This window comes from Lipotes vexillifer, unplaced genomic scaffold (assembly GCF_000442215.2).
Source record: "Lipotes vexillifer unplaced genomic scaffold, Lipotes_vexillifer_v1.1 scaffold1262, whole genome shotgun sequence".
Classification (NCBI taxonomy): domain Eukaryota; kingdom Metazoa; phylum Chordata; class Mammalia; order Artiodactyla; family Lipotidae; genus Lipotes; species Lipotes vexillifer.
Window position 1 is genome coordinate 636,614 of NW_006775022.1, and position 16,959 is coordinate 653,572.

Below are 16,959 nucleotides of genomic sequence, written 5' to 3' on the forward strand. Positions count from 1 at the left end.
CCTGCATCGGCAGGCGGACTCTCAAGCACTGCGCCACCAGGGAAGCCCTCAGAGTTAACACATTTCTGCTCCAAGCAATATACTTTCTTTGACTACTATCAACCACTGTATCATATTTATTAAGTAACTAACTGGTAGTCTAATGCTACTTGTGGGATATAGTCTGCATTTCCAGCAGAGTTTATTTTGCAGGTCTTCGACAGTATTGGATTTGAGGCTTTGGGGATGGTTATAATGTGCTTTTACCCCCTTGACACGAAAGGAATTTAATATTTATTGTAAAAAAATTGGGTAAAACAGAAAGAGGTAGAGAAGAAAATAATCACCCTAACCTACCACCAAAGAATATTCTTTCATATATATGTATATATAAAATCTGTAAATCGTACCTCAATGCAATTCTGAATCCTGCTTTTTTAAACTTAACATTATTTTGTGATTAAATAATCCATATAATTAAGTTGTTTATGAATATTTTAATGATTTCATATAACTGTACCATGATTTATTTAACCATTCTCTCATTGTTAGATGTTTACATTGTTTCCAGTTATTTGCAATTATAAAGAATACCAGGATACAGACTTGCAACTAGTAGTTAAATAAGTTCTTGGTTGGGGGGTGGGAATCTAACACACAGCATAGTGATTATAGTCAACAAGTGGGTGGGGTGGGTATCTAACGCACAGCATAGTGATTATAGTCAACAAGTGGGGGGAGTGGGAATCTAACGCACAGCATAGTGATTATAGTCAACAAGTGGGTGGGGCGGAATCTAACGCACAGCATAGTGATTATAGTCAACAATACTGTATTATAAACTTCAAAGGTGCTAAGAGACTAGATATTAATTGTTCACACCACAATAAAGAAATAATTATGTGAGGTGATAGAGGTGTTAGCTAATGCTACGGTGGTAATCATATTGCAACATACAAATGTATTAAATCACATTGTACACCTTAAACTTACACAGTGTTATATGTCAATTAAAAAAAAAGAATACCAGGATGAATATCTTTATGTTAATCTTTGCACACATTTATAAGTGTCACCTTAGAATTTATTCTTAGAAGTGAAATTATAGGAAGAAGGGGTATGCAGTATATAAGCCTTTTGATAAATATCAACCAGCTGGTTTCTGGGTTAGAAAATTTTTGAAAAATTCTCTCATGATACTCGACCACATTTATAAAACATCACTTGAGAAATAGAAGAGTCAGTATAATCATTTCCTAAAGAGCTTATGAGCAACTGAGTATATTTATCTTGAAATGGAAGTAATTATTTATTTCCTTAAAATATAAGATGCTCATTTCTATATTTGTTATAGATACAACCCAGAATTTGCATCAGTTCTCTTCTGTGAGCCTTAAATGTTTAGCTAGGACACTGCCTTTCCCTAATGGCTTTCATCTGCCTTTCCAAGTGATATCAAGTGCCAGCATGCTGTCCCTGGGCCTTATCGGTGACAGGGTCTTCAGAAGGAACAAGCCCATAAACGCCAAGTCATTGTGTGTGAGGGATAGGCCGCTTCAGCCAGCAGCTGATTACCTGCTTCTGGCTCCCAGCCCAGCTGACACTGCTTAGGAAGAGGCTTTGAGATCTAATTAAGATCCGTTTCCCTGCTCTGTCACAGCACCCTGTAAAGACTGCCAGGCAATAATGAAGGTTCTTTTACTGAAAGACCCTAAGGAGGACGACTGTGGCCAGGATCCCTACATCAGGGTAAGTACCTGACACACTTGGTCCCCGAAAGCCCAACACTGCCTCGTGATTGAAGTCAAGGGGAGGGTCCATCTGCTAAAACTCTGAGGAACTGGCACAGAATAAGTTGTGAAATAGGACCTTTTCCTTATTTTCCAAACAACCCTGGCCAATTCAAAACCATATTCTTTTACCTGCAGGAATTAGGATTATATGGACTCGAAGCCACTTTGATCCCTGTTTTATCATTTGAGTTTTGGTCTCTTCCCAGTTTTTTGGAGAAGGTAAGATTCATCAGTGTCTGAGCACCATCGTTTCTGAATGAGACACGTTTGGTTTCTGTAGAGTCCTACAGAATTCTAGGGGAAGGACCCGTTTGCTAGCCCTCATCTCACTACCCAACTGTAAAACAAGGACGGCACGAGCTCACCTGCTCCAGGACTTGGCTGCTACTGGATCCTCGGCCCGAGCCTCTACGAGCGGCCCCAGAAAGCCGCCCGACCTCGAGGTGGCCCGTAAGGAGGCCTGGGAGAGCCAGTCATGCTGAAGCACCAAAGCCTGTGCTGCTCTTGGCCACGCAGACCCTTCACCTTCCTCCTGTCATTCAGTCCACGCCCCTGACCTCAGCAAAGCGCGGAACAGCTGTTGCTTCTCCCCAGGTTGGGCAGCTTGGCGGAGTTCTCCAGCAGATAAGAGGGAGAGTTGGGACTGCTTCCATGTATTGGAGCAATAGTTATGGCCAGGGAAAGTCCCAGGAAAGCCCTCCAAATGCTTCCGATTAAAGATTCAGGGCCCAGCACCCCAGGCCCCATCAGTGTGTACCCCGTCACCGGACATCTCCCCGGGGGCACCGTTCTGGACTTGTGGGCCCAGAGCCAGGGCGGCTTCATGGGACTGGTGTGCCCAGCCCTGCCCACCGGGCTCCCGGGCCGCTGTGAGCATCAGGTTCACCCCCATGCTCTGCATGTCAGAGCCCGTCTGTCACTCTGCGGAGGACCTCTCTGCTATCTCCCTTCGCTCTGAGCTGAAGATTGAATTATTCATTCAGCAGTTTACTCAGCAAACATTGATTTGGCATCTGCCCTGGGTCTGTGTGCTGTGAGGAATGTATAAGGGACCCACATCGCATGCTCTTCCGTAAGCAGCTTTAACAGGGAACCAGAGCTCATCATTTGAAATCTTTGCTAGGACCCTGTGCTCAGAAAAATACTAGAGTCTCTGTGGGAGCTTCTCTATCACCCCCAGCCAGTTTGTTTCATGAGGGGCTTCCTGGACTCCCTCTCTGAAGCTCCTGTTGGGCAGTGAGCGAGCGCACGGGCTTGGGAATCACAGGGGCATGTGCTCAAGTCCCGGCTCTGCCCCTCACCTTGGACTAGTTCTTTATCCTCGCCAAGCCTCTGTGCCTTAATCCGTGCGATGCAAATAGTGCCACCCGTCTCACAGGGCACTTTCACAGATTCAGTGCAGGATTATGTGTATAACAGCCCAGTGCCCAGCTCAGAATACATGTTCAGTAGATTTTATCGCCATTTTTATGCTCAAAAACCAGGGCTTCAGCGTGGATATCACTCCTTGAATATTCCAGCTTTCTTATGGATGCAGGTCAAGTCTACCGTCCTGCCTGCACCCCAGCCACACCCAGGCTGAGTCACATTGTCCCTTGGCTCCGTTACACCTGCCACCCTGCATCACACTGGCCTCTCCCTCCCCAAGACTGTGAGCTGCTTGAGGGAAATGCTGTGAATTTACCTGTATGTCCTTAAAGGCCTAGAGTAGTTCCAGGTGCGTAGTAATCTCTGTCTTGAGTGGTTGGATGGATGGATGGATGCATGGAATTAGTTTGCCTGCTACTATTGTGAAGCATTTAGAATTCTGGAAAACGTTGAACTTGGCGATCATACAAAATGCCTTTACTGTTGTTTGGTGTGCAGCTGTCTCACCCTGAAGGTTACGGGGGCCTCATTTTTACCAGCCCCAGAGCAGTGGAAGCAGTGGAGCTGTGTTTGGAGAAAGACAATAAAACCGAAGGTAAGGGTGGGTCTGCTGTGAATGCCACTGGACTTTGCTTTGTCCCATTGGTGATACTAGATTCCAGAAATAGCTGGACTTCAGGTTTGAGAAAGTGCAATGACTTATAGTCAAAAACTATTTAGGTACCAGGTTACTTCGTGTTTTTGGAACCTTTGGAGGGAGCAGAAGATGAAATTCCTTCTTCTAAGCTGTTTCTTAGTGTCCCACACAGAATGACATGTTACGTGGTAGCCTTCTGACGGGGGTGAGCGCTTCGGGGCACTGTGTCACCAGGAAGCAGGAGACGGTGCTACCTCCTAAATGCCCAGACGGGTGCCGCTGGGGGGGCTCTCCACGTGCACCCACCAGGGGGTCACAGTATACGGGCGCCAGTCTCTTTCCTCACAGGGACGATGGGGAGGTCCAACAGCACATGAGAACAGTGCGTGCCGAGCCAGCACTCGATGATGTGACCCCGCTCAGGCCTCCTTCTCGCTTCCTTCCCTCTCTGTCAGAGCCCAGCTCTCAGACTGAACACCATCTTAGTCTGTCCCATCAGACAGCTTTGAGCTAACATGTGTGGAGTGCCTGCTGTATACCAGGCTCTATGTTAGCTTGACATTCACGATCTCATTCAATTCTGGACCAGCCAGAGGCTCGCCTACCATGGTCCTCATTTTACAGATAAGAATGCTGAGGCTTGGGGAGAGTCAGCACCTGTCCAAGGCCCTGGAGCCAGTCTGTCAGGCCGGACCACCTCCACTATACTAACAGGGGGAGCCAGCGGGACGGGTGGTTACCAAAGGGCTTTGCAGCCAGTTAGGCCTGGCCTCAGATGGCCATTCTGACCTTGGTGGCTTCCTTGACCTCGCTGAGCCTCAGTTTCCTTGTTTGTAAAGTGGGCACAATAATACTTGCATCCCAGGATCGTCACTTCTGCCACTAGTTAGAGCTTCTCTAGGGCCTACTCTGTGCCAGACCAGGTCCTAGATGCTTTATCCCGGAGGGAGGTGTGATTAGTATCCCCACCTGACAAATGAGGAGCCTGTAGGGCAGAGGGTGTGAAACTCTCCAAGACCGCGCGGTCTGTAAGTCACAGTTTTATGGTTCTAGCTGCAGAGTCTGAGTCCCAAAGTGAAGCACTCAGGGCGTCTCCTGGTGCGTGGTGAGCACTGAGTAAGTGACAGTGCAGGGTGGTCATCATGCGCTCTCTTTACAGTTAGTTAGGCTTTCGTTATAGCCAAAAAAATCACCAACTCGGTGATTTCATATACACAGTCACCTCCTGTTGAGGAGAAAGTCTAACGCTTTTCTTAGGGATGAGGACTTGGGCTGTCCAATCCTCAGGGCAACTCAGAACCGGAAGTACCGTTATTTCCAAAATGGAGAAAGAAGACTCGAGATGGAGAAGCGTGTGTATTCTCTCCCAGTGGTGCTTTGGGAATCTTGGTCTCACAGTTGTGCTTTCCCTTTTGTATGTGTTTTGAGGATGAAGATGATGAAAAAGAAAAAAACCCCAGCATGGACACCATAACTTTTTATAATGCTTTGTAGTTTAAAAAGCATTTTCCCAGCATTTTCTTTTGTTCTCTTTTTTGGTGGAAGTATAGTTGCTGTACAATATTATATAAGTTACAGGAGTACAATATGGTCCATACGTTTTCTTACTTTGATTGTTACAACAACTCTATGAATACAGGCAGGAGAGGTGTAGTTAATCCCCGTTATCTCGACAGGGAAACAGAGGAGGTAGGCCAGCTCACTTGCCAGGAACGAGCCCAAGTTAAGGGGCAGAGCCAGCTCTGAAGCCGGGCATTCTGATTTCACCCAGGGCTTGCTCCAGCTCATATCTACTATGATGCTTGGAGAATGGTTTGTTCATATGCTGTAGATAATGTTTAAATAAATATTATTTACGTTTGTGGGGTGGGAAAGGAAAGAAGGTTAAACTCAGTCTTTTATCGCTTTTTAAAAGGGAATTTCTCACAGGAGTGTAAAGGGTAGAGTAACACTGTTGAACTTAAGGGAAAATTACGCTCATAGTCAGATCTTAGGAAGGAAGAACTGGTGTTTCCTTATCCTCTAAAAGGATGTTGAATGCCAAGTGGCCTTGTGATACATTTATACTATCCACTTTCTCTTGGTTTTTCTTTAATCCATATTTAGAGATGTTTATTTTTTGTCATCAAATGGTAGTGTTCTCTATTAAGTTGTGTTTGTTTATGAACCTGATATTTATTCTCTTCTTTGACCTAATAGATAAATGAGCCTTCTCACCTGAGATGACAGTTTCTTGACTGCTTTCAGATTTACATCCCGAATAAAACCAGTCATATTGCTTTATTAGACATTTAAGTTGCCTCTTTTTCACGACCAGTAATTTTTTCTTTAAAAGTCTAGATTTGGGGGGGACATCCCTGGCTGTCCAGTGGTTAGGACTCAGCACTTTCACCGCCATGGCCCCGGGTTCAGTCCCTTGCTAAGATCCCGCAAGCTGCATGGCACGGCCAAAAAAAAAAGAAAAAAGTCTAGATTTTTAAATTTTAATATTACCATGCAAATTAATTCTTCAAGTTATGTTTACTAATATGCATTAAAAATGCTTCTAGTGCCAACTGTGGAAATGATTTAATACTTAATGCCTTCAATAAGGAAGGCATATTGAAACATTTGCCAAAGTGATTTTAAAAAATTTGCCTGCAGAATATGGACAGAATATAAAAATGGATTTTAGTTTGAGGTGCTGTTCTTTATATTTGGTTATTAATAATTTTCCTTGCTCACAAGTTTTTTAGGATGAACAAACAGCCTTGGGCAGCAGTCCAAATGGCCACTTTGGTATTTGCAACTCACATCAAATTTCATGTTTTACAGTCTGGAGAAAGTCTCTGCAAGAAAAATGGAATGCTAAGTCAGTGTATGTGGTGGGAAATGCTACTGCTTCTCTAGGTAAGCAGTCAAGGTACAAATAAAACACCAAAGAATGACTGTGATATTGTGATTATAATAAGAAATATATATTTGGTCTTTGTCCCTGTTCCTGGCACAGAGCTCCTAAAACCCTTGGAATTTCCTGAGTGATAAAAAAGATAAGGTGGGGCTTCTCTGGTGGCGCAGTGGTTGAGAGTCCGCCTGCCGATGCAGGGGATACGGGTTCGTGCCCCGGTCCGGGAAGATCCCACATGCCGTGGAGCGGATGGGCCTGTGAGCCGTGGCCACTGAGCCTGCGCGTCCGGAGCCTGTGCTCCGCAACGGGAGAGGCCACAGCAGTGAGAGGTCCGAGTACTGGAAAAAAAAAAAAAGATAAGGTGTATTTTGTTATTCATAACAAACCTCTTTCAACTCCACCTGAGTTGACTTTTGGAAAGCCCCTTAAATTGGAGGCTAGTTGCCATGGGAACCAATCCTCCAATTAGAGTAGGAACTTTCAGCCTCATGCCCTCCCTGCCTCCTACTTCCAGAGAGAAGACATCAGCCAGAGGTTGAATTAATCACCAGCGACCAATGATTTAATCAATCATGGCTGTGTATGAAGCCGCCATAAAAATCCAGAAGGACCGTAATACGGAGGGTGCTGGGAGGCTGGAGCCAGGAGAGGGCATGGAAGCTCAGGCCCTCCCCCCATACCTGCCTGATGCATCTCTTCCATCTGGCTGTTCATTTACACCCTTTGAAATAGCCTTTGTAATAAATATGCAGTAGTTAGTAAACCATCTTCCTGAGTTCTGTGAGCTGTTCTAGCAAATGATCCAACCCAAGGAGTGGGTTGTGAGAACCTCCGATTTAGAGCTGGTCAGTCAGAAGCACAAGAAGAGACCTGGGTCTGAAGTGGGAGCAGTTTGTGGGACTGAGCCTTCCATCCTCGGGATTTGACGCTGCCTCCCAGTAGAGAGTGTTAAGACTTGAGTTCACTCGTAGGACACCCAGCTGAGAACTGGAGAATTGCTTGGTGTGGAAAACCCACACATTGGGTAACCAGAGTGCAGACGTGTGGTGATGAGAGCAGAGAAGGAAAAGAGGAGGTTTCCTTCCACACTGACTTAGCTTTGTTCATTGAACACTATAGTTCAGTTTAAAACATGATTTTTTTCCTTATTAAATTTACAAAAAGTAATTAATTAGTTAACTATATAATGCTGCTGATAAGGGTGCGGTGAAACAAATGTATTCAAATATTGCTAAATGGCATTGAAATTTGGTTCACATCTTTTGAGAAGTGCTTGGTTGGCATGTATTCAAAAGCTTTGCCAAAATAGTTGTACCCTTTGGCCCACTGATCCCTTTTCTGGTAATCTGTCCAAGCTATTTTGAAGAAAACTTACAGAGAAGTTATAAATACAAGGCAAAGAACAATTTTTCCTGAACCTTTTGAGACTAAGTTGCTGATAATGATGCCTCACCATCCAAAGCCACAGGTCTAGGGAGGGCGGGGCTGGGACCCAGCTCCCTCTCGTCTCCCTATACCAGCCTCCAAGGGGAGACTTTCTCCATGTCATTTGTAAGGCATGTGCCTTTGTATTTGCACATTTAAAAAACAACACAGGAACAGGACTTTAATAACCATGTAAAGAAATATATTTTGTTGTTGTTGTTTTCCAGTGAATAAAATTGGCCTGCATACAGAAGGAGAAAACTGTGGAAATGCAGAAAAGCTTGCAGAGTACATTTGTTCTAGTAAGTAGAACAAGGTCGCCCCAAATGAAGCCCATTTATTTTTGTTGGTCGGTCTCACAACCAGCACCTCGGGAAAGGTCCACCTCCTCGGTGATGATGGTGATAATGTGGCTGATGAGTGTGTGCCGCTCCAAGACCATGGCTGCCTTGTATCTGCATCTGTCTGTGCTGGTCTGAGATCCAGCCTACTGCCCTCCACCCCCTCCACCCAAGGACTTGAGACAACTTGAACATGACACAGAATAAAAGGGCTGGAGGCAAAACCAGAAGCAAGACCCTCTGCAGGGATTGTAAGGGGAGTGGGAGCAGCAGAAGCTGCCGGCACCGTCCCTCTGTCTGCCGGCTCCCTGCCTTCCTGGTAGGAGTCTCTTCCCTGTCCGAATTCCCCCCCCACAAAGCCCGCTCCCCCTGAAGAGCCCACTCAGCCTCCCATCAGCTCATCACTGGGCAGCATATGGGCTGAGACTTAAAATGGCAAGGGTTCTGGGGATGCTTGTATTTAAATAAGGATTAAGCTTTGAACTAATTGTGACATTTTCGGCTTCTGACGAAACATGGGCCAAGATTTTTGGAGCAGAACCCTCCGAGAGAGAGGACTGAGAGGCTCGATGTGTACTTGCAGGGGAGCCCCACCTCCAAGTTGTGTGTCCCAGCCTCTCCCCTACACATCTGATCCAACTGCACACACATGCTCTTGTGTCCTTGTCACTTGGATCCCTCCCTGAGAGATGTGTGACATCAGACCCCCACGTGAAAGATGACACAGAACCAACTTGCCTTCTGTCACTGAGAGGGAATCAGAGCTTTGCTCCTCGGGGTCAGGGGTTGTGGAACTGTCTGCGAGGGCCAGATACGCCATCTCTGCGGCCACATCCTCTGCCCGTCGTAGCACGAGAGCAGCCGTAGACCATGGGCTGGGTTCTGACCTGGGTTTGCGGTTTGCAGACCCTTTCTAGAGCTTGCTGAGCTAGGAGACAGGGCCAGGTTGCCTGCTGATGCCTGAGGTTTTGCTCTGAGGTGGTCCCAGGAGAGGGGTGTCTTCTCTGCCCCTGGGGGGGTGGTTTCAGGGTGGGCAGGGGGCGAGGACACCTTAACCAGGAATTTTTACGGCTTCTGGGACCGTGGTGCATGGTTTTGTGTCTGGGCATGGTGTGTTAAGAACATTTCTTCGCCAGGTAACGATCTCTAAAGTCTTAGGAAGCCTTCCTGTCACGAGCCAGTGCTGTTGGTGAAGGTTCTCGAGCTCGTGTGTTTCTGTTGACCGCTAGGAGCTGGACCTGAAAAAGTCGCACATCCTCCACTGCCCCGTGGACCAGGCCCCCTGGAGCTCAGGCAGGGGATGGCAGAGGGCCTTCCCAGGTTTCCAGTTGGCTCTCCTTTCTCCACTTTTCTTTTAAGAATAATTTTATTTCCTCTTTCCTGGGTCACTGTATGCGCTGTGTTAACATCGAGGACGAGACGTTCCTGGGTGGTCAGCGTGTTCCTGGCGCGCCCCCTGCCTCGCCTCATTTGGTCCTCACTACCGTCCACTGCAGGCTGCACAGTCCAGTATGGCAGCCAGGAGCCACATGTGCCTATTTAAATTTAAATTAATTTAAATTTAAATTAATTTAAATTAATCGAAATAAAAATGTGGCTCACCTGTCACACCAGGCACAGGCCACAGCTCAGCTGTCACTGGCGGCTCAGGCACCACAGGGACAGCCTAGGGGCACCCAGCATCACCCAGCGCTCTTTTCGACAGTGCTGTTGTCCAGGCTACAGGGACCGAGTGACCATCCAAGGTCCCAGAGCTGGGAGGGGACAGGCGGGAGGGCAGACTCCACACGGCACGGCCAGTGTTCACCCCATGGGTCCTAATGAATCTTCAGTTCACACTTGGAATAACATCCACATAAGAGTCAATCTTGACTGCTGGCAGGACGTTCACCTTGGTTTTACCCAGGCGTTAATGATTTTCTCCCCCAGTCAACTCTGAAGCTCGATTTTTAAAAGCCAAGAATCAACTTCCAGTGCTTGGAGTAGACAGGCCAGTTCATAGTTATTGCTTATTTATTTTACTTAAACACTTATTTATTCTGTGACAGGCACTGTTATAAGCGCTTAAAGCTATTAGCTCACTTAATCTGAAAGCTCATCGTTCTGACAGACAGTTCTTCCCTCCTGGGATATCTCCGCTAAGGGAAAAGGGAGTATCAATACAAGTGGCCCAAGCAGAAGACAGTTCAACACTTTGAGAGAGAGCGAAGGAGGGGGAGGGTGTCAGAGGCAGACAGATTGTGCGCGTTATTTGAACTGTCCCCCTGGACTTGCGCTGAGCTGACCAAGGGCTCGTCCCTGCAGCCTCGCCCACTCGCTGGGCTCTCCTTCTGTCGCCCAGTCAGTCTCGTGGTCGTAATTACCTACGTTAAGTGCCCACCGCCTGCACAACTGGACCCTCCCTCACAGCAGGCCTGAGAGGGCGCGGTCATCGCAGTCCTGGAGGGTGTAAGGGTTCTACAGACACATCTCCAGCGAAATGACATTTACACGCTCAGTCTAGTTCTTAATCACCAGCAGTGACTGTGTACAGAGCCCCCGTTCCAGCTGCATAACGTCCTCTTAGGACTTTCAACACAGCTGCTGTCCTCAGCCCGACAGCCCAGCAGGCCAGGCTCCCTTCCTGTTAAAGGAACGCGGAGCAGAGCGTCTGAGCCCTGTGGCTCACCATCCCACGTTGGGTTAGACCCCTGCCGGGCCCCTATCGCTCCCTGTCGTCCTGGGGGCACCTCACCTCTCACCCCTGTGTAATCAACCGGCTTTTACATTGGCCTATTTAGCTTTGGCCTGTTTGGGTTAAAAATCAGTAGGCAGTGAGTTCATCCCAGAGAGGAAATTTTTTTTAAATAATGAATCATTTATTTTCCATAAATGATCTTATGACAAAGAGGAAGTGTTGGGTGGTTGAGCTATGCCGTTTTTGGAGATGCTGTCAATTCACATGGTGATGAGATGGGCCAGAGAGGTCCTCATCCACCAGAGGTTGTTTCCAGTAAATGTAACCAGTAATCTGCTCCATCTTTCAGTCATGGAAGAGCCCCGTGAGGAGTTTTGCTCAGGACATAATCCATTTGGGAGTGCTGATTATTTGCCTTTAACTTCTTGGAGGAGGTTAGCACCCAGGAAGCACAGTCACGGGATGTCTCTCCGCTCCTACGGCAGGTCTCAACCAGGACATTGTCAGGTTTTCCTCCCTTTGTGCTGCTATGGTGCTGCTTTGCCATGAAGCCAGCTGAGCTGGTTGGTCCTGCTCGGCCTGCCTCTGCACCGGGCACTGGGGTGCAGTGGGAAAAAGATGCCTGCCCTGCACCAGGATGTGCGTCCAACTCCCCATCTCCCTAGTAGTGACCAGCAATCAGAGAACACAGATGAGCAACTCAGTGCTCTGCTGGACCCGCAGAAGAAAGGCTGTGAAGGGCCGATTCTGGAATCTTCCGGAAGCCCCTTGCACACCCCTGGGGTTGAGGCTGCAGGAAAAGTAGGCCCCTGGTTTGGCCGCTGGTCCTACAGCTGCCCCACAGCAGGTGCTGGGAAGGGTCTGTGGGAGCCGCTTTGGTCCCTAGGCTCCTGGACACCCCACCACCAAACACACACACGGACATGCAGACACTGGAGGGACACCTGGGCTGTGGTTCAGAATAGCACCTGGTCATGGCTTTGAAAGTGTGTCACGAGGGATGGCATCTATACTGCGTGAAAACATTTCCTCACACTGGAAAAGAGAAAGCGGTGAGCATCTATTATATACAGTATATTTAAAAGTTTTCCAATTGCTTGTGTTCTTTTATGTCGGTACTGATACTTACAGAGCCGTTTAAATAAAACACTCGCCGGTTTGTAATTATTGGACAACTTGAAATAAGGACGCCTACAGTCATTCCTGTTATTTAGCTGGGCCTTCGTGGAGATGGTGCCGGAGGGGGAGAGCTTGGCTTGTTCCCCCCTCTGATTCCAGGCACCGAAAGGGGATGTGTTCAGAGAGATCTTCCAGATGTGAGGAAATGCGTCTTTGTGCCTGACCAGCACTCGCTACAGCTCCTTCCATCTGATGGACAGACGGAAGGGGAAAGCGGTCGCCTCCACTAAAGTGCTTTGTTCTCACAGTGCGGAGGATTCCCATCTGACCGCCCATCAGTTTTGCTGGGAGGTGGTGTCTCACACGCTGTCTCCACGGCTCTGCAGAGCAAGGCCTGCGGCTGAGTCTCCCAGGGCGGAGATGCGCGCGGGGACAAGAGGCTGGGCCCCCGCGCGGCCGGCCCTCAGCCCTCGGGCTCCTGGCCTGGCGGCCGAGAAGCGTCCTTACAGCTTGTCTTCGCTGCGGCGGCTGTCGTTTCCTGCCTCCTCGCGGCGGGAGCCCAGGCTCCAAATGCCTCCCGGCCCATCCGGGCTCCTCCAGAGGCAGAAACGGTTGCTCCAAGGCCACCATCAGGCCTGACCTGTAACCTGCCTCTGGTCACTGCACTCTAAGTGGTGACTGCTGCCCGGAGCCACCACGACGGGAGGGGCTTAGGGAGCAGGGGTGACAGCAGCCCCGGGCTCTTGTGGATGTTAGGTGTCTAGCGCTGTTGCCCACGTGACCCCCGTGAGCTTCCTCCTGCTCACGGTCCTGGAACCAAAGGCAGGGCAGGGCCCAGAGCCGCGCCTCCATCTACAGAGTCTGCCTGTTTATTTGCAGGGGAGTCGTCAGCACTGCCTCTTCTGTTTCCCTGTGGAACCCTCAAAAGAGAAATCCTGCCGAAAATGCTCAAGGACAAAGGTGACTCCCCCTCCTCTCTGGGGTCCACCGAGAGCCTTCACGGTGGCAGAGTGTCAGCCCTGGGAACCTACAGGGAGAGCAGGCCTGGGATGGACCGGCCAGGCCAGAAGGTGCAGGGTGCAGTCCTCCCTCCTGCTTCAGATCCGCTCCCATCCACCTGCTCAGCTCAGCTGGGAGCATGCAGAGGGGCGCGGAGCCTTCCCCGGGAGGACGAGTGGGCAGTGGTGTGGTGGCGACCCTGGGGCGGGCACGTGTGGAAACCAGTCCAAGCGTGGAGCTGATCTGATCACGCACTCAAAGCAGTGTCTGCCAGCCCAGCCAACCTAGGCTCGCTGCAACTCCATCCCCCCGGGCTCCATCCCAAGGTGCCAGGGACCAAGGTGTCCAGGCCCTAGTAGGCTCGTGGCTTCAGCCCCCAGGCTGGCAAAACTCCCTGCAAGCTCTGCCTGCAGCCCTGGCCCTCAGTGTGGGATTCTACACGGATGGCATCCATGGGGGAGCGTCCAGGGCCAGTCCTGCAGGCAGCCCACACAAACACGGGAACAAAAGGCGTCCGTAGTACAAAGGAAGGCTGAGTTTTCGGGACCCTCATCCTTCCTCTGCCATCTCAGCCTCCTCCACTCCGCAATGTTAAGCAGGGTGCGGAGGGCCGGCCGAGTCTGCTGGCACTGAGCCCACACCTCTCAGCTCCCAGCGGCTTGTTCCGGGAGGGTCCTGCAGCACCGGGTGGTCTCCACTACCTGTGCCCCGCAGTGTGTTCCCGGGGCAGTGAAGTCTGTCTCCTGGCTTGTGTCCCGATTGTGTCCAGGGATTCCCGTGGAGAGCTTAACCGTCTACCAGACGATCCCACACCCAGGAATCCAGGGGAACCTCAACAGCTACTATTCCCAGCAGGTGTGTGGGGTTTCCAGGGAGCTGGGGTGGACAGGGCGGAGGGACGCAAGCCTCCCGACGCTGGTTCTGCCATCCCCAGCTGTGCCCCATTGCGGAGCCTGTGCTCCGGATGCGCAGGCTCAGCGGCCATGGCTCACGGGCCCAGCCGCTCCGCGGCATGTGGGATCTACCCAGACCGGGGCACGAACCCGTGTCCCCTGCATCGGCAGGCGGATTCTCAACCACTGCGCCACCAGGGAAGCCCGAGGAAGCCATCTTTTGGCTCCATCTCTGTATCTGAGAAGTAGGAATAGACCTATCTCTAAGGTTTTTACAAGGATTAAAGGAGATAATTTATACAAAGCCCTTTGCACAGCCTGGGGTCAACAGTGGCCTTGATGTCATTCTTCATGGTGTGGGGCACTGGTGGAGCTACAGGGCAGAGGCTGGAGAGGGGCTGGGCCCACACCGGGAAGGCCTTCAGGGCCCATGGGAGAGTCTGGATTGAATTTGGGAGGCCGTGAGAACCTTTGGAGGCTTCAGTCAGAAGGGTGCACGGTTCTTGTTTGGGCTGATCGAGGTTTTCCACATCTTTATCCAATAAGACGCCTCCCCTTCCTCTCCCAGGACAGGCTTCTGAATGCCTGGCTGGTACTCGGAGACCCTGTTAGCACAAACCAAAGCTTTCAGAAAGGCCAAGTGTGCCAGTCTGTCTGCTGTCTGCTCCATTTCCGGAAGGGATGGGGCATTGATGGGGAGCCAGGCTGCTGCCTTACTTGATCAGTGCGCTTTGGCCACACAAGCTAGAGGCATTGTCCACTCTCCTGGGTGCTGGGTCCATGGTGCCTGTGTCCTCTGATCTGGGGGCCTGCAGAGCGACCAAGGAACAGCACCCAGCCTCTCCCATCGCACCCCTCTCTAAACAGTTCCCGACCTGAACTCCGCCTCCGTGGAGCCCAGAACGCCAGCATCAGTGGGGACCCTCCTGCTGTGGATGTACCTGGGCTGCCTGGGGCTGCTTCCTGGGGCTCTGGGGGCTGATGGTGATGGGTAGCGGAGCATCTCTTTGCTCGGCCCCAAGGCAAGGGATTGATCTTGTTCTCTCTGCCTGCAGGGCATTCCCGCCAGCATCACGTTTTTCAGTCCCTCTGGCCTGACACACAGTCTCAAGCATATTCAAGAGTTATCTGGTGACAACATTGACCAGATTAAGGTGAGGTGTTCAGTGGGCTTTTGATCTTTTTCAGATGCTCTTTTTTTTTTTTTTTAACTTTTACTAATTAGCCTAGAGTTTCCATGTGAGGTCAAAGCACTCCTGACCTCACAGACGCCCTGATGGAAGCTCTGTAGAAAAGGCAGGGCTGGACTACCCTGGTGGTCCAGTGGTTAAGACTCTGCACTTCCATTGCAGAGGGCTCGGGTTCCATCCCTGGTCCGGGAAGTTCCACATGCTGCACGGAATGGCCAAAAAAAAAAGGCCGGGCTTTAGGAGTCCCAGGTCCCCGCTTGCAGCTCAGCAGTGCCACTTCCTGGCTGGTGCTCTTGGACTAGTTACTTAACCTCTCTGAGCCTGTCTCCTCATTTGTAGCATGAGGATAATTATCCCTTTGTGGCTTTTATAGACATGTGTATGGTCCTCCCTGATAGGTTAGTCTCAGGATTAGATGGAAGAATTCAGGCAAAGTCCTTAGCTCAGGGCCTGGCACAGGTATTAGCATCCTTTCCCTTTTTCCCCATCTAACTGTCTTGAAATTGTTCTAAAAGTGATTCCCTTTTTCACGTCTTTTAATTCAAAGGATTTCCATTCGCACCTTTAGGGACTATTTGTTAGGAGTCTATAAGTAGTCACAGCCCTGTGGTGTCTGTGATGGGGATGTTCTTAAAGGGCTCAAGGGGGACTGAGGAGGGGGCGTGGGTATGACTGGGAGTGCCCAGGACAGGCCGCTAGCATTGTGGGCACTCACATAGCCAGGAGTGAAGGCCCTTACCTTTCATGACAGGTGCAGCTCACAGCACCCCTGGGGGGGTCAGGACTGTCTCAGTAGTATACACACTGCCGGCCCTCCCTCCACCCTGGCTGGCACACTCACTCCGGTCGGAACCCAAGGACGGAGCACGGGCATCAGCACTGAGCTATCGGGGGCACTGCTCAGGGACACTGTCTGCAGCCCGGGTCCAGCCCTGCAGGCAGGCTCCATGGGCCCGGCCAGGCCCGTGGTGGTGAGTCCGAGAGCGGAGCTCTCCAGACGACCTCTCTCCTATGACCAGACGATTTCCGAGGGAATAAAAGGCTCACGGGGAAAAGTCGTCTTGTGACCAAGCTGCTTCTCCTGAAGTTATGTCTGCTGTTTGCTGGTTCCCAATCTCAGGGAGTTTCTTTCTTCTTTCTTTCTTTCTTTCTTTCTTTTTTCCTTCCCTCCCCTCCCCTCCCCTCCCCTCCCCTTCCCTTCTTTCCCTTCTTTCCTTTCTTTCTTTCTCTTTTTTTTTAAAAACATCTTTATTGGAGTATAATTGCTTTACATTGTTGTGTTAGTTTCTGCTGTATAACAAAGTGAATCAGCTATACCTATACATATGTCCCCATATCTTCTCCCTCTTGCATCTCCCTCCCACCCTCCCTATCCCAGCCCTCTAGGTGGTCACAGAGCACCGAGCTGATCTCCCTGTGCTATGCGGCTGCTTCCCACTAGCTATCTGTTTTACATTTGGTAGTGTATATATGTCCATGCCACTCTCACCTTATCCCAGTTTACCCTTCCCCCTCCCTGTGTCCTCAAGTCCATTCTCTACATCTGCATCTTTATTCCTGTCCTGCCCCTAGGTTCTTCAGAACCTTTTTTTTTTCTTAGATTCCATATATATGTGTTAGCATACGGTATTTGTTTTTCTCTTTCTGACTT

At 49.8% G+C, this 16,959-nt stretch overlaps 1 protein-coding gene across 1 annotated transcript in view; it reads left to right on the forward strand.

Annotated features, from left to right (window-relative positions):
• The window catches only part of UROS (uroporphyrinogen III synthase), a 34,156-nt gene that overhangs the window by 14,069 nt on the left and 3,128 nt on the right, over nt 1-16,959 (forward strand). The window contains exons 3-10 of the mRNA XM_007449632.1: nt 1,640-1,728; nt 1,908-1,991; nt 3,639-3,735; nt 6,592-6,666; nt 8,317-8,391; nt 13,106-13,186; nt 13,995-14,080; nt 15,174-15,272. Of these exons, the coding sequence (XP_007449694.1) occupies nt 1,666-1,728; nt 1,908-1,991; nt 3,639-3,735; nt 6,592-6,666; nt 8,317-8,391; nt 13,106-13,186; nt 13,995-14,080; nt 15,174-15,272 (660 nt within the window). The 5' untranslated portion in view covers nt 1,640-1,665. The remainder of the gene's footprint in view (nt 1-1,639; nt 1,729-1,907; nt 1,992-3,638; nt 3,736-6,591; nt 6,667-8,316; nt 8,392-13,105; nt 13,187-13,994; nt 14,081-15,173; nt 15,273-16,959) is intronic.